Genomic DNA, 25,789 nt, shown 5'->3' with positions numbered 1-25,789 from the left:
TCACTCTTCTCTTGACCTTGCTTCCTAGTTCATGGAAAATAGAAGCAGTCGGAAGAGAACCTCTAGCTATTCTCACCACCCCCCCTCCCCACCCGGCTCGTCTGTCTTTGCTCCAGTTATATCCACAAGCTGTCCTTAAATCCATCTAACATCAGCCCTCTGCCGTGCCCTGGATCCATTCCCCTCACCTACTCTGTTACAGGAAACATACTCTCTCTCCTACACTATCCATCTTTCCATCTCAACTGCATCATTTGTATCACTTTACAAATACGCTTTAAAATCCCCCAGAGTAAAAAAATAAATAAAATATTCCCTTCTCTTGATCCCAATCCCATAGACTGATAGATACATAGATAGATTTTGTTTTCCCAGGTGGTCTGAGCAAGTTGTGCTCATGTTTATTTATCCTGTGTTGACCTCCGAAAACTAGCTCATGCCCTTGTGCCCATGGGGTTAGATTATTATAATGCCCTTCTAGTCAAGCTTCCAGAGATGACATGGGAATAAGGAAAATGAAAAATGACACCAAAGGAACTGTTTCATTAAACTAAATACTAATGTGAAACAGAAAGATGCACCTCTTCTAGGAAACCACGACCTGTGTTTAGCACAGATACTTTCAAAAAGGAGGCAATGAATGTTGACTAAACTGAATTGAATCTCAATGGTTTCTCACTTTACAGATAATAAAAACTTCCTGGAACCTGTGCTATTCAGGATACAGTATTATGAGCAAGAAAATCCACAACTTGTCTCCAAACCTGGAGGATCAGAAGCAGATGAATGCCCTAGAAAAGAGACGGGAGGCAAGAAGGCCTATGGTAGATTTGAGGGGCAATGACCAGGATGGGTTTCCAGGAAAGTTGAGTTCATGAAGAGGAGGTGATGCTGGAAGCCTTGATAAAGTTTATTATCAATGTATTTTTAGGGTATGTAAATGTTTCTAAATTTTAATTCACCCTGACTTGAATTCCCTATATGAAAGGACATATACCATACTTTCCGCCAGAAATGTTATTGATTGTAACCAGAGGCTATGTCCAGAGAAATAAATTACATTAGAAACTCTTTTATTCTTCTTATGTGTTCTATAAAATATTGTAAGTGTAGTGTGCCTTCTCATTTCAACATAACTGTAGCTTTCTCAAAAGATGAAAGAAAACAGAAACTGAAATTTACACCTTCTGAAGGGGATTACTGGGAATGACTCCAAATTAAAAAATATACACACATCTATCAAACACACCCACAAGTTAAGAGATTCAATCCAGCCTCCACATGAATTATAGAAGATGATCAGTGATATATACAGTACAATTTATTATACTAAACAATAAACACAGGATATATAAATATTCTGGTTACTTAAATCATAAGAGATAATTTATAGTTTTCCCAATAGAGTATCACATTCAGCATTTGAAAAATACGAATTTATGAGCATTGTGGTCCAAATAAAGTAAAAATCTCTCTCTCTCTCTCTCTCCAATTTAAGAAATTTAAGTCAAATTATCTGTAAGTAAATATTACAGAAGCAAATCATATTGATTTCTCTGGACCATTCTCCATTCTGTTCGTTTTGCCTTGCATGCATGAAGCAATCAATGAGTTAATTTCCAAAGCGAACATGAGTTAACTTCTCACCACTGCATTTTGTTCAAATGTTCTATTTTAAATTATTCCTTTAAACAAAGGGCCATTCTTCTATCCTTGTGTTATTGTATGCTCCCTTTGAATAGTTTCCAGGAATAAAATAACTGATCATGAGAAAACAAAACAGTTGCTCTTACCATCCTTTGTATAAAGTTATTAGATGATGGTGCTGATTCATGATTAAACAACTCTAAGATGTTGTAGCCTACACAGGGTGTATTAAATGTTCCCTTGGCAATAGACATCATTTCACATGCCCATTATCAAATTTCAACATGAAAAATTGTAGCTTTAACAGAAAGTGTTACTTTTTATTAAGAACATTTCCAATCCACAAAAGGGACAGGAGCAATGAGAATACCTGAAAATACAGTGCAGTTTTAATGATATTTAAACATATATTAATTGCAGGACATTACTAAGAAATATTTTTTGGACTGTTTCTTTAGGAACTTTAATTACCATCAATGTATAAAAATAAATAACAGAATTTCTGTCCAGATGGCATGATTAGTGCTGTTTTTCAGAAAAAAAAAAAAAGCTTTTAAAATATCAATATCTGTCTTACACTTTATAATCCTATCTGAAAAAGAAACAAAATCTGTTTACAGTGCATCACGCTCAAAGTCTAAGTTACTTCTTAGTTTGAGTCCCAAAGAGCACCATTCTTTTTAAAAAAGTAGATCAGTGTGTTTAATAGGCTCCCTCCGGATTTTGTCTCTGATAAAGTTAAAAATGTACCTACTGACTTTGCTTATAGCAATAAAACTGTCACAATAACAGACAAGGAAGCTGGCCCAGATTTTGTTTGGATTTTTCAAGACCTAGCTATTTATTTAGATATCATTTCCAGCATCTAGGTCTCTTATAGTAGCCTCTCCAGTATAAGAAATATGAAACATATAGATTTAAAACATTAAACAATCAACAACTATATGAGACATTCCTTCAAGCAGCAATAATAAACTAAAAATGTTCTATATAAATATGCAAAATATATGCTCCTTTCCTGTCCCTTCATCCCCCTCCCATCCAAACTCAGCATCATCACGTTCCATTTTATCAGTGTATTTGTTATCTAGAACAGGAAACCCCCAACATATTCAGCAAAGTAAAGTATTTCTATAATTTTCTATAATAATAATAATGTTAAAATTGCAAATGGCTACTTTGTGACAGGAGTTGTTCTAAACATTTTATATATAGCAACTCATTTTAGTGTATAGTGTGTTACTGAACACAGGGCACTAGCTTCCTTTCCCAGCTTCCCCGAACCCTGGTGACACTAGTGGGAGGTGGGAAATATTTATAAAGAAATAATTTACTTTGATGATGGTGGATAAAGGTTCTGAGCTATGAGCTACAAAGAACAGTAATGGTAAACCGACAAAAAATGTACCTCCCTTTGTCTTTCATCTTTTTCCATCTTCCTTTGCAATTATAAGGAGTTTTGTTTTCATTTAGATGAAGTTGAAAGAAAGGCTAGGCAGCCTTTCTTAGTCTTAAATCCTTCCCACCCCCACACCCTCATATAATAATATATGACAAATGGGGTTTTCTTCCTTGGAGTTTTCTTTTCTTTCTTTCTTTCTTTTTTTTTTCTGATTATGGTCCCAATTTTTTCTCTTCCCATCAGAATGTTGTTATGTTTTAATTATTGCATTCCCCAAACCTCCTTTCCTCAGCACAAATCTTTTGTACTGGACCAGAATTAAAGGCTACCTCATGCACTCCACATGACCCTTAAGAGAGGCGGTGGCTTAAGAAAGGTGTTTCCCTAAATCAGCTGCCAAGAACACGCAAGCAGTCCCACCCCTTTTCCACTCTTCCGGAAGCACCCACCGCCCCAGATCCTCGAGGACTACGTTCACATCTACACAACTCCCATTCCACTACAGCAAAGCTTTTTCAGAAAACAACACAGCACCGCCCCCTCTAACTCCCTGCCTGGACACACAGGGCTACCCAGGCCGGCAGCCCCTCCCCGAAGCTCTCCTCCCGCATCCTTTGGTCGGGATGCTCCAAGGCCCTGGTCCCAGCAGGGCACCCGCGTGCTCCGGCTCGAAACGGGGGGTCAGGCTAAGGGTGACCGAACCCAAGGCCATTTCCAAATGCCCAGGCGGGTCCAGACTGCCCGTAAACTGTGCCTCGTTCACTCACCACCACCAGTCAAGCCCTCTCACACCGCAGCCAGGCCGGCCGCTCTTGACGGGTTCCAAGTTTCAATGCTCCCTGCAAGATGGGGACATCTGGGCAGTTCTGGGCGGGGACAGTCACAACTCCCAACCCTCTGGCAACGCTGCCCCTCCTGAATGAGACGCGCACACCTTGGGATTTCAGTTTTCTGCGGCAGGGAGGGGGAGGTGGAGAAAGGGAGGGGGAACTGGGAGGGCGTAGGGTGTGGCGATTTGTGGAGGGAAGGGGTAAGAACACTTCAGCCACAGCTCTGCCCCGGACCCAGCCGGACCCAGCGGCAGCCGGCCCGCCCGTCGCTTTGTTGTCAGCGTCCCCTGTAGCTGGCGCGCACGCCGAGCTCAAACACGCCCCAGAAAATCATCGCAACCGGCCAGGCGGGCCCTACAGCCCCCAACCCCTTGGCGGACGGAAGAAACTTGTACGCGGGCGCACCAACAGCCTGGATGCTGCGGTCTGCCTCCGAGGACAATTTTTAAAGCCGAGATAACAATGATAATGAAACAGAATGAAACGATAGTATTTCGTCTTCTTCCGAGCCTTTGGGGGGGAAAAAATTCCTGTTTTCTACCAGTCCGCCAACATTTACAGTCGCCCGGGGCGAAGCGGGCTGAGGCTGGTGCTCAAGGTAGAGAGCGCGAGCGAGGTGCAGAGCCGAGATGCGGAGAAGGGGACCGGGCTGGGGGACCCCGTCCCCGACGCCATTTGCGGGGCAGCGGCGCCCGCCGCCCGCCTTACCTGTGGATGCAGTTTCCATGGCAACTGGCGGCGGCCGGGCGGGGCCCGAGTCCGGTTCCCGCGGCGCCGCTTCGCCCGCCCCGGCGCCCAACGCCCGGCCGGGCTCCCCCGCCTGCGGCGCCGGCTTGGCCCCTGTCGGCGTCACCGCTTCGTTCTCGCCCTCCCCCCGGTCCCCGAACCACTGGGACCCGGAGCCTGCCAGCGGCAGCAGCGCGTCTTGGGGATCCGGCGGCGTGGCCATGGCTGGCGGCCCCCCCCCACCCCCCGGCGCGGCGAAGGCGGTTTGGCGGGGCCGAGGTGCGGTGCCTGGGCGGCCGGGCGCTCCCTGCTGCTGCCCCCGCCGGGACTCGGGGCTTGGGGAGGCCGCGGTGTTAGCGCCGCCGCCGCCGCCGCAACTCCGGCCGAGCCGCCGGCTGCCGCTCTCCCCGCTTCAGCTCCTCCTCCTCCCCTCCTCTTCCTCCGGCCCCGCCGCGGCCGCTGCTGGCGCTCCGCCTCCTACTCCGGCCGCCGCCGCCGCTCGCTACTCGCAAGCCTGTTATTACGCAGGTGAAAATGGCCTGCTTGGTCCTGGTCTCCCTCGGCCCCCATCGGCCCCCGGTGGCAGGCCCCGATTAGGGGATGGGCCAAATCCACTCGAACCTTCCTCTCTGTTGGTAAGGATCTAAGGAGAAGATGAGCAGGTAGAAGCAGTCCCCAGCCGAAGCGTGACGGATGAGGCAAGCCGCCCTCCCAACTCCTAAACTTGAGCCCCGACTGGTGTCTTGGGACTCAGGGCAAAGGAAGGAAGCTTGGAGATCTCAAGGCCACGGTTCTGAGGGTGACCAGTATCAGCTGTGGAGGGGACGCGGGTCTGCGCGGGGAAGGGTGAAGATGAATGTTGGCAGGAGACAGGGAGCTGCAACCCTGAGGTTAAATGCTGCGTCCTTAAAAACTGTTGTTTCCAGAACAGGGCTGAAAATAGTGGAGTACAGGAAAGAACTACCAGGAGAGCCTCCGTAAAAAAGCTTGCCAGACCTCATCGGTACCAGCACTGAAAGCAAGTAGGATGTCACTAGGCAGGACGAAAAGCGGTATGCTTCCTTTCAGAAACACTGAGCCAAAGTCATGCAAATGATAAGCTGTCTGCGCAGTCTATTTTATTTGAGAATGTGGACACCTCAGGAACCTTGCTTTTTTTTTCTCTCTCTCCTTTACAGCCGTCTCAGACAAAGTGGAAGATACTTGAAAGATAAACCGAACTCAGAGAAGTGGGCTTATAATGTATTATTCCCGTATTGGAGCCATCTTTTCAAACAAAACTTGTGCCTTATTTGTTCTGAAATTGTCTATGAAATGATGTGGTTTGGGAAAAAAATAAATTTCAGGCCAACACACAGGGTAGAAGAATAGGCTTATCCATTGCTCTTTCTTTGGAAAAGGTGGAACATGGAGTAGAAGTACTTGGGACGTTGTGAAACAGCTAAGCCACCATAGGCCTATCAAGGGTTTCATACCTGTTGATTTTTTTTTAAGATTTTATTTATTTTTGCGAGAGAGAGAGAGAGATTGTGGGCATGAGAGGTGGGGGAGAGGCAGAGGGAGAAGCAGACTCCCTGTCGAGCAGGGAGCCAGATGCAGGACTCGATCCCAGGTCCCCGGGATCATGACCTGAGCTGAAGGCAGATGCTTAACCCACTGAGCCACCCAGGCACACATACCTGTTGACTTTTTATTCAAAGTCCAACTTAAGCACTATTCAGATTCTCCTCAAAAATGCTGAAACTAAAAGTCTAAATTGTGCCCAACCCTTCGTTCTTCTAGTACACTGTTCAAAAGATGTCCAGTGATAATAAATTAGAGAAAATGTATTCACTCAGTAGACAATAAATATGGCTTACTAGTGCCGGATGTCCCTGGAAATATGATGATCACCAAAATTTTACATTACTGGTATCTTTAAAAATTATCATGGACATGTTCATTATTTTGATTATGATGATAGCTTCACAGGTGTATACATATGTCAGAACTAATCAAATTTTTCACTATAAATACGTGCAATTTAATGTATATCTATTTTACCTCAATAAAGCTATAAAAAAAAATTACCCCCTCCGTCAACAACAACCAAAAAAATTCTTGGTTATCTTGAATCATTATGATTTTTGAAATCTTTCCATGGGAAAAACAACCTTGTTTAAGAAATCTTTAAGATGAAAAGCTATTCCACTGCTGTCTTTCCATGGAGCTTAATCCTGTTGTATAATCAGGGGGCACTTGTGAGACTTTCAAATCTATTGTTTAGAACTCCTCGGAGCATCAGAAATACCGGATGGAATTTCTCAGTTTCATTATTGATAACATGCCATGAACACAGTAAACTCTAACGATACAACATTAAGTGGTTACGGGTGGGTACTGGACATTTGAGAATTGTTAGGGTAAGGGAGTTACATACAGAATTACACAGTGTATGCTATTTTGTTTCCCTGGGAAACACTAATGAAAGTCATCATTAAGAAACTGGAATATCTATGCAAGCCTCTTAACTTCCTTATGCATAAATAGATAAGGAATTTGGAAATAGGATTCTAATTATTTTCCATATTTCATCAGATGTTGATCAATACTCTAATTGAGAAGGTGAAGAGGAAATAGCCAGTTAGGTGTATTTAGATTTTACTTGTTAGAGGAAATTGAAAATTTCCATTTTCACTTCCAATTTAATTGAAATATCTATTTTGATAAATGATTCTGTTTTGCTCTGCTGAAAAGAGATGTATTCACTCTTTCAGTTTTAGCAATCTTCACAACCATCTTTACTTTTTTAGATCCCACCTCTGGATATATACAAATAATCGTCTATTTGGGTGAAGAAATTTTCAGGGTTGTGCTTTGGTTTGAAATTACCAATGTTTAGCCACATTATTTTATATTTGCACCCCTGTGTACCGACAAAACTTGGCTAATTTGGAGATTTATGGGCATAACACACAGCTGTGGAATTCAGGGCTTGCATAGTTGCTCTAAGTTATGAATTGCTCTAACATGCTTTGGAGATTAAAAAAAATGAGGTTGGCACTTTTAAAGAATTCTTAGCAAGAAGAGTTGAGACAAAAGAACTGTCAGGTTTTGTCTTTGAAGACAAAGCTATTGTTTTTTTGAAAAGAAGTTTTGTTCATTATTTCAAAAGAAGGAATCTGTTGAGGAGCATTTATTTAACACTAGCTTCTTAACTTAGACCAAACCTTATATCATGTCGAAAGGGGGTATAGGGCAGGCAAAAAGAGCACCACAAGTAACAAAATTTAACCAAGATGAAATCCTTTCCAGCTTCAATATTGAAGTTACATAAGAGCTCTGTGCCTCAGTTTCCTCAACTGTAACCTAGATATTTTAATAGTATCTTCTGTACAGGGTTTGAGGGAGCACCAAATGGGCTGACATAAGTAGGTATATTATTAACAAAAAGAGCACATGCCAGATTATTTCCAGAAAATGGCTTATAATGGTAAAAGCTCTGCCTGCATTTTTATATTTGCAAAGATCAAAGAATCAAAGCCAAAGAATCAAAGAATTCATTTAAAACAAATTAGATGAGAAATGTTCCCCAATATTGAGTGACTATTGGTCTTTTTCCATTTGAAAATCCTATAATTCTGAAAGGCAAACCTTACATAAAGATAAATATATTTCAAAGGTTCTTTGAAGTAGCTGGGTAACACACACACACATCTCAACTTGGAATAGCCTATATTGGGAATGGCAAATATAATTCATTGATTGAATAGTACTGAATGGGTGGGGCACTGTACTGAGAGTCTTGGGCTATGTTCAGATTCAGTAGGAAAAAGTGCCTAGAAGGATAAGCACCAGCTACATGCAGACAAGTGAAGGAGATGTGGTAATATATGCCAAGTATTTGCTTTCTCTGGGTTATATGTTTATCAGCACCCAAGCCTAGTTTCTACTTCTGCTTTTTTTTTTTATTCTTATGTTAATCCCCATACATTACATCATTAGTTTTAGATGTAGTGTTCCATGATTCATTGTTTGTGCATAACACCCAGTGCTCCATGCAGAACGTGCCCTCCTCAATACCCACCACCAGGCCAACCCATCCTCCCACCCCCCTCCCCCCAAGAACCCTCAGTTTGTTTTTCAGAGTCCATCGTCTCTCATGGTTCGTCTACCCCTCTGATTTCCCCTGCTTCATTCTTCCCCTCCTGCTACTTTCTTCTTCTTTTTTTTTCTTAACATATACTGAAACAAATAATGCAATAGTTTCTACTTTTGAAACTTTTTAGGAAAGAATGCAACTGTGAAATCACTCCCATTGACTTAGTAAGAAAAAGTGTTTGACTCAAGATGGGACTCATTCTGCAGCCTCAAATTTTTCTGAAATCGTTGTGTGTGGGGTTGGTTCAAAGCTTACTGTGTCTGTACCATCCAGCTCATTTTGCAACATGGTTTTTACTCTACTACAATGGGTGGAAGCTCTTGAATTTTATATGGAAAAGTGTCCTCCCTTTCCTACTGCAGTGAAAGAACATTTAGATTGAAACCAATTTATAGATACCATAGACTGGTGCACAAGAGAGCTGTGTTTTCTCCAGGAGACCAGTACAACACTCACAAACATCTCACAACACATCTGGAACACACCAGTTTCCTTCCATCCATAGGGAGTAGCTGCTGTTTCTGACTCAGCCATCCAAGGGGATAAAACATCAATGCTTCTAATGTCCTCCAGTAGGGAAGGAAAGAAGAGAATCGATCGCTTTTCAGTAACCCAGTTTTGGCTTTCTTATAGAATTTGTGCATTTGAGCAAAACTGCAAAGATGTGTTATTTCTTTGGGCAAAAACATGAATTAGGAGATCTGTGACATGAATTCTCCATGCTTTGGACTCACAAAACACCTTTTAAGATATTCTGAGCTGGAGGAGCAAGCCAAAATCTACATGATGGAGGTAAATTGCCTTTGAAGAGTTCTTTGCATTTTGCGAACAGATCTCATTGACTAAACACACATGCCAACTTTTAATTTCCAAAATCTGATGAGAGATATGGTATCCTCACAGTAAGTTTTTTATTTATTTGACAACCAATGAATTAGCAGATTTCAAATGTGCTTCTTGGTGATTTGTATTTATTGTTTTCATAACAGCTTTATTGAGATTTAACTTGCATACAATATAAAGTGTCTAATGCAATGATTTTAAGTATAGTCACATAGATGTGCAACCATCACCACGATCAATTGTACAACATTTTCATCCCTCCAAAAAGAAACTTCATGCCCATGAGCAGTCACTCTCCACCCCCACAATCCAAATTCCATCCTAGGCAATCACTAATTTATTTTCTGACTCCATAACTTTACCTATTCTGGATATTCCATGTGGATGGAATCATACAATATGTGCCCTTTTGTGACTGGCTTCTTTTCCTTGGCATGATGTTTTCAAGGTCCACCTATCTTATAGCACATATCAGTACCTCATTACTTTTTCTTGTATGGATTCTCCGTTGTATGAATATGCTCTAACTTGTTTAACCACTCATCAGTTGATAGACATTTAGGTTGTTTCTCCTTTGGGGCTATTATAAATAAAGCTGCTATAATTGTTTCTGTACAAGATTTTTGGGAGCACATTTTCTTTTATCTTGCATATAACCTAGGACTGGAATTGCTGGGTCATATAGGGTCTGTGTTTCCTTGTTTGAGGAACTGTCAAATTTTTAGAGAATTTTGTTTTCCAAATTAACTGCACCATTTAAAAATCCTGTTGGCAGCATATGAGGGTTTCAATTTGTCCACATTCTTGTCAGCACTTGTCATTACCTGCCTTTTTTTTATTACAGCCATCCTAGAGGGTGTCAAGTAATATCACATTTTAGTTTTGATTTGCATTTCCCTGATAATTAATGATGTTCAGCATCTTCTCATGTGCTTATTATCCATTTGTATATCTTCTGTGGAGAAATGTCTATTCATTCCCAAGCTTACTTTTAAATTGGGTTATTTATCTTTTATTATTTAGTTGTAGAAGTTCTTTATAATTCTGGATACGAGTCTTTTATCAGATATATGATTTGCAAAATTTTTTTCTCCCATTCTATGGATTATCTTTTTACTTTCTTGATAGTGTCCTTTACAGCACATGTGTGTTTAATTTTATGAAGCCCAATTCATCTACTTTACCTTTCATTGCTTGTAGTTTTGGTGTCATATCTAAGAAACATTGCCTAATTCCAGGACCAAAGATGTACAGCTAAATTTTCTTCTAAGAGTTTCATAGTTTTACATCTTATGTTTAGGTCTTTGACCCATTTTGAGTTAATTTTTATATATCATGTGGATAATTTATCTTTCTTATTTTGTGAATTGCCTTTTGTGTCCAGTCCAATTGCCTTGTCTAGTCAGGTATTTTTTTTCTTAAATATTTTTAAATGCTCTTTGTATTGTATTTTTGTCATTTATGTTGCAGATATTTGTCACATTTTATTGTTCAGGCATGATGAGAAAACCAAGGTTCTGAAAAAACCTTCAGAGATTTCTTCAAAGTCACATGGCTAAAGCAGCTGTTACTAAAGTCTAAGTCTGCTGACTCTAGGACTTAAGCTCTCCAAATTAAAATCCTGACATAGTATAACCAATTTTTCAGTTTGTATATACTGTACCATTGACAAGACCCTGGCCCAGCAGAGCTCAATAGAGACCACAGAGGGATTCAAGATTAGGAATCACAAACTAGATCCAAAGTATTCCAAGTTTAAAGCAAAATCATCAGCATCAAGACCAAGAATAAAGAAGGTATTGACGGCCTGTGTGGAAGTCAGAACCCTGGACAGCTCAGTAGGAGCCTTAGGCAAAAACTGGAGGTTTCTTCTAACTTTAGACTATAATTACTGAAACTCCAGAGTCGTGGTTGGCCCAAAATTATGGAGTTAGTCCCAGTTTAAAGGGCACCGGCCTTATTCATATGGCCCCAGTCTCTCCTGAGGAAAAATGTCATACCATCTTCTAAGAGTCTGTCGTTTTTGTGAAGTGACATGGCCTCATCTTTGGGCCTGACAAATATGTTAAGAAATCCCAGTTACCTGGGGCTTCTTAGGGGTTAGTCCAGTCTGAGGAGAAATTGTTTTCTTTCTCTCCTTGCTTGGAGCTCTTTATCTAGAAAGCTGCTTTTCCATCAAATTTAGAGACTGGCAGGAACTCCACTGTAAGTGGGGGTCCTGAGACATTACTTAGCAAAAGCTTAAGTTTACATGAGAGTTCCAAGGAAGAGTTGAGGGGAATACTGGTGTAAAAGTCTCAGAGCTGGGGTATATTTATGATTCCATATATACCATGACACAAGTTTGACCAGTGGTGTCATAGAGCAGATGGGACCACACAAAACTCTATGGCTTGGAATCACTAATTCTACACCTGAAACTAATATTACACTGTATGTTAACTAACTGGAATTTAAATAAAACTTGAAAAAGAAAAAAAAACCCTCTGTGGCTTGTATGCACTTATGAGCTGTCCTGAGACATTCATCGTCTATCTCACTGCAGCCCTATTTGGGTAGAGGTGTAAGACAGTAATAAATCAGGATAAGCCTGTAATGACTGGGAAATTAACCTAAGGGAAAGTCCTGATGACAGCAGAAGGTTCTGAATAAAAGTCCTGAGTGTGAAGAGAGTCCAGGATACCTAGCACATAATCAAGAGACAGAAACACTTTGGGTCTGTTTCATTTCACTTGAAGAAATAAGAGAAAAAGAGAATCTTGAACTATGTCTCTTGGGAAATGGGTACAGCATATTGCAACATCAGTCATGAGGCTAGCTTTCTGTTTTATAAGCAACAGGTCAACTATCTTAAGTAGACAACTGCTCTTCAGAAGCATCAAGGTGTTACTCTAAAATACTGTTACTCTTCAACAGAATTATGGCTTCCTGGGCAGCTTAACTGTGGAGACTTTAGAAAGATCTTTCTTCCAAACATTGCTCCTACTCTAGCCTGCAATTGGTATTGGAAATACAACATTTTGACTTTATAAATTTGTCAGGTCAGTACTGTTATAAACGGCAGCATCCCCAGAAATGGTAACTTGGCATTCATAGTATTGATACCTCATAGTGAATTACCAGACAACTTACTAAGCTGAGCTTAGATTTTGATAAGGAGAGAATGCTAGAGCCAAAGTATTCCATGTTGCCTGGGGAAGACAGCCCAGAGGATTGCAGTTGCAGCCCTTTGAGAATCAGAGGAAGATGCTTAACTTCCCCAGGGCTGAATTCATTTCAACAAACTATAAACCCGCTTACCAATTGTTGCAGATTGTAATATTGTAATAGAAATTATCTCTAGGATTGTGAAAACATTTATTTTCTTAAGTGTTTTTCATCTTTTCTGAATTCTCTAAGAAAAAAAGCAGTTATATGAAAAGTCTCAAAAGTAAACACCAGCATTTTTTGGATACTAGTAATTTTGTTTATAAATTTTTCATGTAAGGTCATTTTAAGCATCAAGAATCAATTCATGAAAAGAGCACTACAGGCTGTCAGTAAGCCAGAGGAAGATAAGGATTATGCATTTGACTACATCGAGAAAACCTCATGTATACCATTCAATGAGCAATACATCTCTAATACCTAACTTCAAATTTTGCCACCCCCCCAAAAAAACCCCATGAAACTACATACATAGTAAACTACCAAATGAATTTTTGAAAGCAAAAGGTTTATATTTGTAAGAAGAATGATATCAAATGGTAGACTATTTACAATCTGATATTGTCCTTTTGTGCAGACACCTGAGAAACTGGAATCTCCTGCAAACTGTGGAACAAGCTTCTTGAATAATTCCACCCACACAATTTATTTGATAGTTACCCTCTTCATTTGTTCATTCATAAATGTATTGAATACTTCCTCTATTTGTCAGGTTGGGATAGACTATGCTTCAGTAAAATATTAATTCTGAAATTTCAGTGGCTTAGCACAACAGAATTCCCAGACTCAAATCTAGTATGGTTCAGGGGGAGCCCTGATCCACATGATCAATCAGAGACTCAGACATAGAAACTCCACCAAGTTGCAGCTAGAACACATGGCCCTGTGGACTGCCCCAGAAGGAGAAGAAGGATCAAAGAATGGAGAATTCTCATCTGTTCCAAAATACTTCAAAGTGAAAGTGTTACACGTAACTCCTTACAGAGTATTTACCAGAACTAGTCATATGCCCCAAGTCTAATGGCAAAGGATACTGGAAAATATAAAGAAGTACACGGAATATTTGGTGAGTCCAATCAAATTTGTTTGAATATTTATACAGGCACTTTGGGACTACAAAGGTGAATCAATTTTTTAATATTTATATAATCAAATCATGGAGAGAATAAAATGTGCATGTGAATAATCAAAATCCAAGGTAGAGGGTGATAAGCACTAGGAAAAAGGTACATGGTAAATCAGAAGATATAAAGATTACTGCTATCTGGAGAGATCAAGAAAAGCTTTATGGGATGAGAAGTATTTGAGCTAGGCTTTGAAAGTTGTAGGATTTGTACATGAAGAGCTGATGAATAGAGATCATTCTGGTCTCAGAAACAGTAAGGGCATGGGAGAGAGAAATTATAGGGAACTTACAGAGAAGAATAAGTCTGTATTTTTCTAAAGCAAAGGTCCAGCAAAGTCAGAAATAAAAATAGAAAAACTGGTTGGGCTCAACTTGGGAAGGAACTAGAATGCTAGGTTAAGATGTTGGGATTTATATAGATATATATGTATGTAAGAGTCTCAATGAGAGGTATGACAGATGCTATTCAGGAAAAGATAGTAACTAAAATGGTTTGGACTGGAAGAAAACTAATGGTAGGGAGGCCAGCTATCAGGCTATTAAAGTTATTTTGATGAAGGGCAACTGGGAAAGAGAAAGTAATAGAAATGGGGGGACATATATTAAAAATATTTCAGCCAACAGAATTTGATACCTGATTAAACATGGGAAGAGTAAAGAGTGACCCAAAGGTCCTGAATTTGAGGGATGGAGAGTTCATAAGTGTCATTAACAGGAATTAAAAAAAAAACAAAACGGGAAGAGAAGCTGTTTGTGGAAGAATAATTAGTTAATGTTTGGCCATGCAGAATTTAATGAGCAGATGAGACACAGGTGAAGGTATCTAGCTGGATACTGGAAATGTGAAAAGGAGGTCAAGGTCAAAGCTGGTGATTCAGATTGAGGCATCACCTGGGTAGAGAGAATAATCTAAGTCATAAGTTTAAATAGGTATACTGGGGGAGACAGACAGTAAAGGGCTAAGAAGTAGGCCAACAACATATTCTTAAGAAATACATATTTTGGGCACCTGGGTGGCTCAGTTGGTTAATCAACTGCCTTCAGCTCAGGTCATGATCCTGGAGTTCCAGGATCAAGTCCCACGTCGGGCTCCTTGGTCAGCGGAGAGTCTGCTTCTCCCTCTGACCTTCTCCCCTCTCATGCTCTCTCTCTCTCAAATAAATAAATAATTAAAAAAAAAAAGAAATACAGATTTAAGAGTCCAAAGAAGAAGAAGGAACATCCAGGGAGGTAGGGGGAAAGACCAGCCAAGGGAGGAGATTTAAGTGTGGGCGCCTTCAATAATATTTAATGCCACAGAGAGCCTGTTGGTGATGATAACTCAATTGGCCACTGAATTTGGCCATTTAATTTGGCCACTGGAAGGGAAGAGGGGAAAAGGTGACACTTGCTTAAAGAAATAAAGGGATTAAGGGAAAGTGTGGCCTTTTGGAAAGGGAGTGGAAAAGTGTATAGGCTAAGGGGGAAGATAAAATGGGGAGGAAAAACTGTAGATTCAAGAAAAAGAAGAGATAGTGATGAAGCCAGTGGATAAGGATGGAATCAGCACCTGGTGCTCCTCACCTGCTAATACTTATCACCCAAAAAAAGTAACTTACCACTTGCTCCCTTTGTCCTTGCTTATGTACTAAACCATTTCATCTGGACCCTCCAGAACTCCACTTTCTGGTCTGTTCCTGCCTCGCTTGGATCCTGACTGCTTCCCTGTAGCCTTGAAGGCTCTCCTTGAAGTGGATGCTTGATATTTACCTCCAATACTGATGTTGGCCTTCTTGGTCCACAGCTCACACTCACCCCTAGAATTTAGCCAGCTCCCATCTAGTGTAGGAAAACATCCTACCTAATCTAGTCTCTCCATAGGACCCCCAAACTGGTGCAGGCCCTTGAGAGCAAGGATTAAATTTAGAATGTAGGAAATTTACATTTTTCTCAGAAATAGAAAAGAGAATACAAAGGAGATGAATATTGAGAAAAAGTTTGAGCTGCAGATGAGGGAGGTTCATGTCAAATTACCTATAACTTTTCAGTGAAGTATAAGACAGATCATCGTCAAAGCATGAAGGTGGCAATAATAGGGTTTCAGAATAGGAAAGGTTGCATGGAAGCCTAATATTTGTAATTTGTATTGCTTTTTCCAATTGACTACTATTATAATTTTCGGTACATTCTTACTCAGATCTGCTAGACTGTAATTCTTCAAATGGAGAATTCCAACATTATCAAAGAGCTTTTTATCAAAGGCATTCTAATATGCTGTCTCCGGAAGACAATATAATCAAATGAATAATCAACTTAAACTTTCATACATAAAGTTTTTAAGACATTCTATTTCTAAAAGTTCTTCAATAATTCCAGTGGCCTTAAATGGCTTCAATAGCTATCCCACTGCTTCTAAGTCTTAGTACAAATCATTAACAAACAAACAAACAAACAAACAAACAAACATAAAGAGAACTGTGTGTGATTGACTGATACTGAATTGGTTAGGGACTGTGAAGTCAGGCAGGATTTGAATTCCAATTGTGCCACATCCTGGCAGTATAGTATAGAAGAAAGAGCAGAAGGGCATTGTGGCATCAGACTTCCTGGGTCCAAATCATATCTATCCTACCTACTTAATGGGGGCAAATAACTCCCCTAAAGCCTCAGCTTCTAACATCCATAATGATGATATTTTAACCTGTAAAATGGCAGTCATAATGTAGACCTCATAGGATTATTATGAACATTACATGAAGTGGATCATAAATTTAGGGTTAAGAGCATGAGCTCTGAAATCAGGCTGCTTGAGTTCCGATACCAGCTCTGCCACAGTCTAGCTTTGAGATCTTAGGTGAGCTACTCTCTAGGCCTCAGTTTTCTCAACTCAAAATTGTAATAAGAGGGGCGCCTGGGTGGCTCAGTTGGTTAAGCGACTGCATTCGGCTCAGGTCATGATCCTGGAGTCCCGGGATCGAGTCCCGCATCGGACTCCCTGCTCGGCGGGGAGTCTGCTTCTCCCTCTGACCCTCCTCCCTCTCATGCTCTCTATCACATTCTCTCTCTCAAATAAATAAAATCTTAAAAAAAAATTGTAATAAGTACGTTCTTCACAGGACTGTTGGGAAGATTGAGTGACATAATATAAGCACTAAATGGGGTGTCTGACATATAGTGAGCTCTTAATATTATGATACGTTCAGCACAGTGGCTGACATATGGTCAGCACTCATTAAATGGTATCAAATTATTCTAAAGGGGATGTTTCTAATGTCTCTTCAAGATGATTCTGATCCAGTCATAAACATTGGTTTACCTAAAGCCTAACTGACAACAGTCCAACTACCGTTGGTGGAATATGTTTTTACACAGTTGTAGAAAGTTGGAAAACTAAATTATGTTAGCGATAAGGGTGCATTTAACACTGCATCTGAGCAGACATATATAAAACTGAATGCTCTCAAGATTTTAAGTAGCGGCTCTGACATGAACAAAAAAGTGAAATAATTTCAAGCTGAAGAAACACCATAAAAATCAATGAGCACAGAGCCACAGGCAATGAGGCCCCTGCTTGGTTAAGAAATGCTAGGAAACAGCGGGGTTGGGCTGACCAGCTGGGCTAGCTGCCAGGAGAGGGATTGGGAAAGAGCATTGTGAAGATGGATTCATGTTGACTAAGAGCTATTTTGGTCCTGGAAAAATGAACTTATTCCTATATATTGTGTTGAACAGGGTAGCACTGAGTTCTTGGGTGTCTTTTTTCTCATTGATTTATACGCACATTGTATAGCAGTGACTAGCACATGGTAGATACTTAATAAACAATGGCTGAATAAATGAGTGAAGTGCAGAGTCCTAACTGGAAGACACATTGGGGATCCTTTAGACTAAGCAGGGTCACCTCCTTCAAGGGATGCTGCTCCTCCATTCCAACCCTGAGACATCTCCACCAGGCACCTCCAGATCTTGAGGTATCCTGGGTCCTGGCTTTGACCATTATTGTCCTTCTGGAGATGGACTGGTTTAGATTTCAGTTTTCAGGCCCTGCTTGTCCTGGTTTCTCCTTCAGATATGGCTTCACTTCTGGTGACTTGCCTTTCCCTCGTTTCATTTCAGCCTCCTTTTACCTTGCAAGTCTCCACCCACTTCCCAGTGAAACCCAAGTCATTGGCTCTCCACTCCTTGGCTTTCTGCTCTCTACATCTGTCACCCATGGGATAGAGGCTTCTGTCAACTCTGGTACCTGAAGGCTCTGATGTTAACCTCTTGGGTTCTGTCAATCATGTCTGTGCTGCCCATTGACCTCAAATATGCATAGAGGAATACCACCCCCAGCTCAAGGCCATGTAGAAGGTCACAGCATTCCTAAATATTTTTAAAACTGAAGTCCCTCACCTAATTCTCTTGTTTCTCCTGTAATCTTTCTCCTTAACCTTCCAAATACATTTGAAAGAAACATAAGACTCTGTCCAGCCTCTTGGCATGTCTTTAGTTCTAGCTAAAATCTTTGACCTATAGACCAGCACAGGTGCCTTAAAGTTTGGACTTCCTCATAAACCACCACTCCAGGAGGATGAGAGATTAAAAAAACTCCAATGATAATAAATACAGTTTCCTGCTCTGCTGTTTTGGGTAAGCCAGAGCTTAATCGTGGTGGATTTTGAAGGAAGCCAAGAGGTGGTGACTGGGTCTGTCACCAGACAGTGCTAACAGCAGAACTATAGCTTGGTCTTGGCCTAGATTGCTAATTTCATTTAGCTTATTCAGTTCGGGCTGGGATAAAGCCACCCTATGAGTTTCAGGAAGTTCTCAATAGTCAGTCCATGTGGGCCACCCAAGTGGAAATAGTAGTGATTCTGTCTAGATTACTGTGCCTACTGACTGAAGCTGATTCAAGGCCCTATAAATACCAGCTCAGGTGTCTTCATTATGTTCCAACTTGGTGGCCTCCATAGGGGTCATCTTAAACTGATGCACTGAAGCTAACTTGGCTCCAACATTTCTCGTCTTCTTTGAGCTTGGGCAGGTGAGGCACTATGCCATTTACAAGCCCCCAGTGGAGAAAGAGAGTGGAAAAAAAATCAACTCTGGTGTAAATGAGGCCCCAATCAAAGGATGAATCTTATGGAACAACCCCAGCACCTCCACTATCAAGCTACACCCTCCAAAAGTTCTACCAACCTAAGTAGTTTCAGGAACTATACACTTTGCCCAATAATTAGAGACCATATCTCTTTTTATACAACATTGTCCGCAATGTTACTATATTACAAATATTACATGGAGCTCCATGCCCATTGCATTCAATGTGGATGATGTCCCCAGAAGCCAAATGCTGCAGCAGCCTTTGTTGCCCCACTGAAATTGAGACCAGGGCCTGGCCCACTCTCTCCTATGACCTTGAACTGCTGCTAGTAATTCTGGTTCTTTGCTGAGCTGAATCAATCAAAATATGATACTGTAAAGTTCAATTCTCTAGAATCATCTCTTCTCAAGACATTCAATAATATACACAGATTAGGCAGGGCAACGAGCTCCAACAATCTCTGGTAAATTTGGGTTTTGTGGAATATTATGGCATAGCTGTGGGAGATATATATATATATATATAGCCATATTTCTCCATCCTGACTTCCAAGCTTACCAAACTGCTTAAGGAAAACAAGCCAAGCATCATAAAAGACCCAAAAGGATTTGAAAATCACAAAGATGATCCACCCTGAAGCTATTCTAGCACACCCAGACTATTAGGGTCTTTCCTCCCCCAAGCACATGTTCTGAACACACTGTGGAGGAATATTTCCCAAGTATGATCTAGAGACTAACTACATCAGAATCACTTGATATTCTTGCTTACCATGCTGAATCCTAGGCCCTACCCCAGACCTACTGAGTCAGATTCACTGGAAATAGGCTCAGAAATATGCAATTTAAATAAGTCCCTCAAGTTATTCTTATATCCACTAGAATCTGAAAACTATAGCTGTAGCAGCATCCTTCTTAACTCAGCCTTGACTCATCATTTTCACAAATCTATTCTGCAAATTTACCACTCCCCATCCCCTGCCCTACCCAACCACCCAGTCAAAGTTATATAATATGGGAGAGGAAGTTTTTGACCACTAAAGCAGCATAAAGCCTGAAAGAATTACTTGGAAAAGGACTGTGTTTCCAATAATGACAAAAACAGGCTGTTGCAACCAAGAACATCATTCAAGTGTCTAAAGATTAAGCCAAAGTTCTGTTCATTGGTTCTCAGTCCCTCCTGGCCTGCCAGGGCAGGCCAGGCTAAGCAGAGACTAGAGCAGGTAACCATGGCCAAGTTGTAGTCAAGTAGGTCAAGGAGAAGTGTTTATAGCTAGAAACCCAGAAAGACTGGTGGAGCTGAGAGCATTAAATACTAGCAAGTAGCTGGAAGAAATGTGGTTGGATATTTAAAGCAAGGTATAGTGCTAGAAGAGCTAAGACAGAGTGGGTGAGGAGATAGTGAGGACAGTTATGGCAGGAAGACATCACTGACAATACCCACCAGAATTCAAGAAACAGGCTAATCTAGTAAAGGCCGTATTACCAGACACATCAAGTCAATGTAAGACAGTCAATCATAGGACATTGGTCAAGGCAGAGCAATTTATAGTTTAGGAGTCCCTTATTACAGCTGTTAACCCAGTCAGCACTAATTTCTCACAAAGTGAGAAAGGTTTCTAGTAGCTAAGTATATGCCATGATTTATAAGCTTCCTTCTGTTTAAGGTACCCACTATATTAAGCCAGACTAGAAGCCAAATCCAAACTTATGCAAAAGAAAGAATTTACAAGTTTATGTCACTGAAAGGTCCCTGGGTAGTGTTGCTTCAGGCTCAGCTGGATCAAGATGATCATCAGGGATCAGGATTTATCTTTCTCTCTCAGACAGAAATGACCTCTGGCAGATCCTGACATCCATCCCACTAACTTAGTTCAGCCAGGAGCCACAGAAATGTCTTTACTGATAGCTCTGAAAAGAATGTCCTGGAGAGGACCTCTATCAGCCTCACCTGTGATATGGGCATTGCTTTAGAGTGGGGGTTGGTTGTACCATGGGACAGGGTGACCAACATGTCCCAGTTTGCTTGGAATTCTTCCAGGTTTTTTGTTTGTTTTTTAGAGAGGGAGAGAGAGGGGCAAAGGGAGAGAGAGAATCTTAAGCAGGCTCCATACTCAGCGCTTAAGAGCCACATAGGGCTTGATCTCACAACCCTGAGATCATGACCTGAGCTGAAATCAAGAGTCGGACGCTTAACCGACTGAGCCACCCAGGCACCCCAGGAATTTTTCCAGTTTTAAAGCTGAAAGTCTATGTCCTGGGAAATCCCCTCAGTTCCAGGCAAACTGGGAAAACCGGCCACCTTACTTTTTCTATGTGGCATGAGTTCCCCCACAGGAACAAGCACTTCTGTTACAAGATTAAGAAGGAAGAGGGGCTGAAGGAGGGGGAATATTTACTTCACCCAGGCTGGATCCATCTGGTGCCTGGGCAGAAGCACGGTAGAAGTTCCTACCCCTTCTCTATGGCCACACTGGCAAAGCTTGTCTTTTGGATCAGGCTGGGCCTGGCCTCCACCTCAAAGGAGGTCCTGAAATTTCTCTCTCGAGATTCTTTGCACTGTCTCTGGGTCCTTAATTGTTCCTAATTCTGGCCTCGTTTTGACTCTCCTCTCTGGTGATGAGGCGGCTTGCTCTTTGGCTTTCGTTCTTGGGTTCACACTGGCTTCCGTGTCTCTGTACGTCACGGTAACTCTGATCTGCGCACTTCTCTGATGCCACTGCTGCATCTTGCTTGGATCAGCCTGATGTGCTTTCAGTAGGGTCTCTGCAGCCCATCTGCCGCTAAGGTCCGCCAAAGCCTTCCTACTCGTGCAGTTCACCACTGCCCCCACCTGTTTCCAGGTGGAATTCAGCATGGCTGTCCATCAAAATCCATGCTAAACTGCAATGCAGGTGCTTTCATTCCCATTTCACAAACGGGGACACTGAGGCTTAGAGGAGTGAAGTAACTTGCCCATTCACAAAGCCAGTCAATTCTGAATTAGAATTCAAAACCTTGAGCTATTTCTGTTGCACCATGCTGACTCTTTTAGGCAATATGACGGTGGTAAAATAGTAGGATCACAAATGACAACTTTTTTTATAGTTCTGCTCAATGTGTATATATATCCTTATATTATGTCAATAATGTCAATATATTCAATAATGTCAAACACATATGTGTTATTTTTCAGAATTTTAAAACTGATCTTGACCTCTACAAGCTAAATAGTGAGGAAATTATTTTAAAATGGATTTAAAATGTATGTCCCAATAACGAATGGAGTAGCTTCTAGACCTAGAATTCTAAACTCCTTTACTCTCAATTATGAATATTAAGCCTTTTTTCTTCCTGGACCAAATGTTGTTCAAGACCAGTAGTTCTTAACGTGTGGTGGATGACTCTCATGGTCTGTGAGCTCAAAACCGATTTCGTAACAGTATTAGGATGTAATTTGCCTTTCACTCTCATTCTCTCATGTGTATGAAGCTACATGAGCTGAGATTTTGCAACAGACTCACTTCAAAAGCACATGTAAGAATCTTAAGTCAGACACTTAAGTCAGACATATTCTCTTAAGTCAGACACTAAAGAACTTGTAAAACAATGCTGTCTTTCTCACTACTGTTTTTCTTTCAGAAAGTACAATTATTTGTATAAACATGTTATTTATGTTAACTGTAATCATTTATTCTTTTTAAAATAAACATGTTTTGAAATTCTGAGTTTTAATTTCTAATATGATAAATATCAGTTGGGTGTAACTCATACCAACAAAAGTTCTTTGGGGTCCTCAGTAATTTTTAAGAGTATAAAGGAGACCCAAAGCTTGAGAACTTGTTCTAATCAAGAGATTTTTGTAATGAAGTTCTAAACTTAAAGCTCTCTCTAGTAAATATGCTTTGATAGTCTAGAAAACTAGGAAAAAATAGGGATATTCTACAAATTAGGACAGTGTGTTATTATTATAAAAAAAAACCCAACACAATAAACTTGTAATTTGAAGTACCTGTCAGTCACTCATTACAGCTGTTCACCAATGTCTAGCGTGGCTCTCTTATGCGGCCCTGTATTTATGGCTCAAATAACACTCCTAATGCTTAGGAACTCATCTAAATTGAACTTAGAAATAAAACCAAAGGGAAGAAAATCAGTGACAAAAACTAAGAATGTTTTGAAAAGCCTTGAAGAAATGAATGTTTTCTTTTTTTCTGATGGAATTTCTGGTTGGAAAATTCTCAATGGCAATCTAAAGAATTAAGGCATTCAAAACAATGATTGCAGATGAATTAAATAATCACTTCAATTGAATAAGAAGAAGTAAAGATGATAAGTGAAGAATTCAAGACATAAAGTGCATCCAAGGGAAGGAAAAACATCTATAATCGAAAAACAAAAATCTCATCTGCAAGCATCTCATTTGTTCTCTCGTCTCCATTCTCTGATCTACCTTTCCTAGTTTCTTTAACGTCTTTGAACCCAGTTGAGAGGCTGCTGAAATCATTCTAAATGAGAATCACAACCATGATTAAACGTATTAAAAAGAATTTGGTGTGGGAAGGGCAAGCGCTTTCTTTAAAATCATCATTTTTACTTGAGTATCTTCTTTTTTTTTTTTTAAGATTTTATTTATTTGACAGAAAAAGAGCACAAGCAGGGGAAGTGGCAGGCAGAGGCAGAGGGAGAAGCAGACTCCCTGCTAAGCAGGGAGCCCAATGTGGGACTCGATCCCAGGACCCTGGGATCATGACCTGAGCTGAAGGCAGATGCTTAACTGACTGAGCCACCCAGGTGTCCCACTCAAGTATCTTTTTAACTCAACCAACTTTGGTTAGTAAAAAGATATTGACAGTATTTCAGCCAATATTTCCTGGGGTCACTGTAATGAGGAAAAGTACTCCATCATTTCACAAGGCACACTTGCCCACTAACCACTATGTGGAATTGCACTTCTGAGACCTGAAGACAGAGACTGAGAGAGGGACCCCATTCCCTGAAAGTCTAGTAGAGAAAATAGCAGTGAGGCTCAAAAGCACATAGTGAATCTCTCCCATTTATTTGACTGGATGACATTTTACTTCCCTTCATTGGTTCCTCTCTCCTTCCCTTTCTCAAAAAACCCAAGCTGTCTATTAGTGTATTCACTTACTAAATTAAATAAAAATAAATTCATTTTAAGAATTTGCTGTATCTGTTTAGATTACTGAAGTCACCATAATAAAACTTGTGCTGGAAACTCATTTACATATCACCAGGCTTCAAGTCTCCACACAATTTAAATAATTTTCTGGAACAGTGATGCTTTGTGTGGGATCAGAAGCCAAGAATATTGATTGAGGGAGAAAGAGTGAGAGAATTTTGATTTCAACTTTAAAGATATATCTTGAAAGGGTAGGCAAACTGTCTTTGAATAAAAGCAGGAAGAGTATGGCTTTGAGTGTTTTGTACTATCTGTAACCGTGATCCTTGGTTATTTGCCCTAGATTCCATAGCTTTAAAGGAGCAGTGCATTTAATTAGAAATATCAAATATCTGTTTATTTAAATACTAAAGTTGTGTGTGGAAAACACAAAAGCAATAATATATAGGTCCTTTCCTTCTGGTTATTTATAGATATTTAGGCAGAAAAAAAAAAGATCCCTAACAAAATGGTTAAATGGTAACAAAGCCACCTGCCAAAAGGGGGAAAGTGGAGTTATCCTCCATTTAGCCCATTTTCTCTCCAGAAAATAGCTCCACATTCAGAGAAATTCTTGATTTAATACATATCTTATACACATGACAACCCAAATTTAATAACTAGGCAATTAAACATCTGCATGTAGGAATACAAGACTGGGTCATGTCAGATGATCTGGCTAAAAGCCAAGACTGAGGGCACCTTTTTACTATGGCAGACACTTCTCTGAATGTTCATCACCCAAGCATAGTTCTCTGTGCTGCTGAAGTGCTAAAGGCACACATCCTCTCGGAATCTCTACCTTATAGAATGTTAAATGTCAGTAGGTTTGCCAGTAAACTAAGAAATCTGTGGGCTAATTCTACTAAAGAAGGTATAGCCCTAAAGAGACCCGTTTTACTTCCAATGATGGGTATATTTAAGACAATCGTTTTGAAATCCTATTGAGTTTTCAAAGACCCTTTTGAAATTAAGATTACTGGTTTTCCCTCCTTATCCAGTTCTTTTTCTTCTGTAGTAGCAAAACCTCCAATTTTGAGCTGGACATAAGGCTACCCTAGATTAACATTAAATATTCTGCCGCTCTTGCAGCTCTCTGGGGACCTGTCACTAAGTTCTGGCTGATGGTATACAATTATTATATAAAACTTCCTCCTTCTCCTTCTTCTATCTGCTGGCTGGCAGGTGGATGTGATGACTGGAGAAGGAGCAAGCATCTTAGGCCATGAGGCAACCCTGCTAATAAAGGCCACACACAGCAGAGAAACAAGGTAAGAAGCTGGATCCTGACACCTTACTAACCCCAGACCACTATCTCCTAACTTTTTATAAGAGAGAAATAAATTTCTGTCTTTATAAAGCTATGATTATTTTGTGTTTTCTTTCAGTGCAGCCAAACCTAAGTCTAATATTCATCTAAATTCTAATGGAAAAAATTAAAATCAATCATTTGGAACTACACAATTGAATATGGGTATCTATTAGCACTTAAAATGTGGCTGGTCTGAATTCAGATGTGCTGTAAGGATAAAATACACCCCAAATTTTGAAAACTTCCTATGAAAGAAAGAATGGAAAATAGCTCATTAATGACTTTTTATATTGAGTACATATTGAACTGAAAATATTTTGGTATGTTGGG

The 25,789-nt window shown here is 40.4% G+C and overlaps 1 protein-coding gene across 4 annotated transcripts in view; it reads right to left on the bottom strand.

The window, feature by feature from the left end:
• RTN1 (reticulon 1) overlaps positions 1-25,789 on the bottom strand; it is a 381,779-nt gene that overhangs the window by 206,056 nt on the left and 149,934 nt on the right. Inside the window, exon 1 of one of the 4 annotated variants that reach the window (XM_034993214.1) lies at positions 4,588-4,936. The exons of the other annotated variants lie outside the window; for them this stretch is intronic. Coding sequence (XP_034849105.1) covers positions 4,588-4,828 — 241 coding nt within the window. The 5' untranslated portion in view covers positions 4,829-4,936. Of the gene's footprint in view, positions 1-4,587; positions 4,937-25,789 lie in introns of those variants that run through there. 4 annotated transcript variants of the gene reach the window in all.

Source organism: Mirounga leonina, unplaced genomic scaffold, assembly GCF_011800145.1.
Source record: "Mirounga leonina isolate KUSES-001 unplaced genomic scaffold, KU_Mleo_1.0 Mir_82, whole genome shotgun sequence".
NCBI lineage: Eukaryota > Metazoa > Chordata > Mammalia > Carnivora > Phocidae > Mirounga > Mirounga leonina.
The sequence above is the reverse complement of the archived record's forward strand: the minus strand, read 5'-3'. Positions and strand labels throughout refer to the sequence as shown.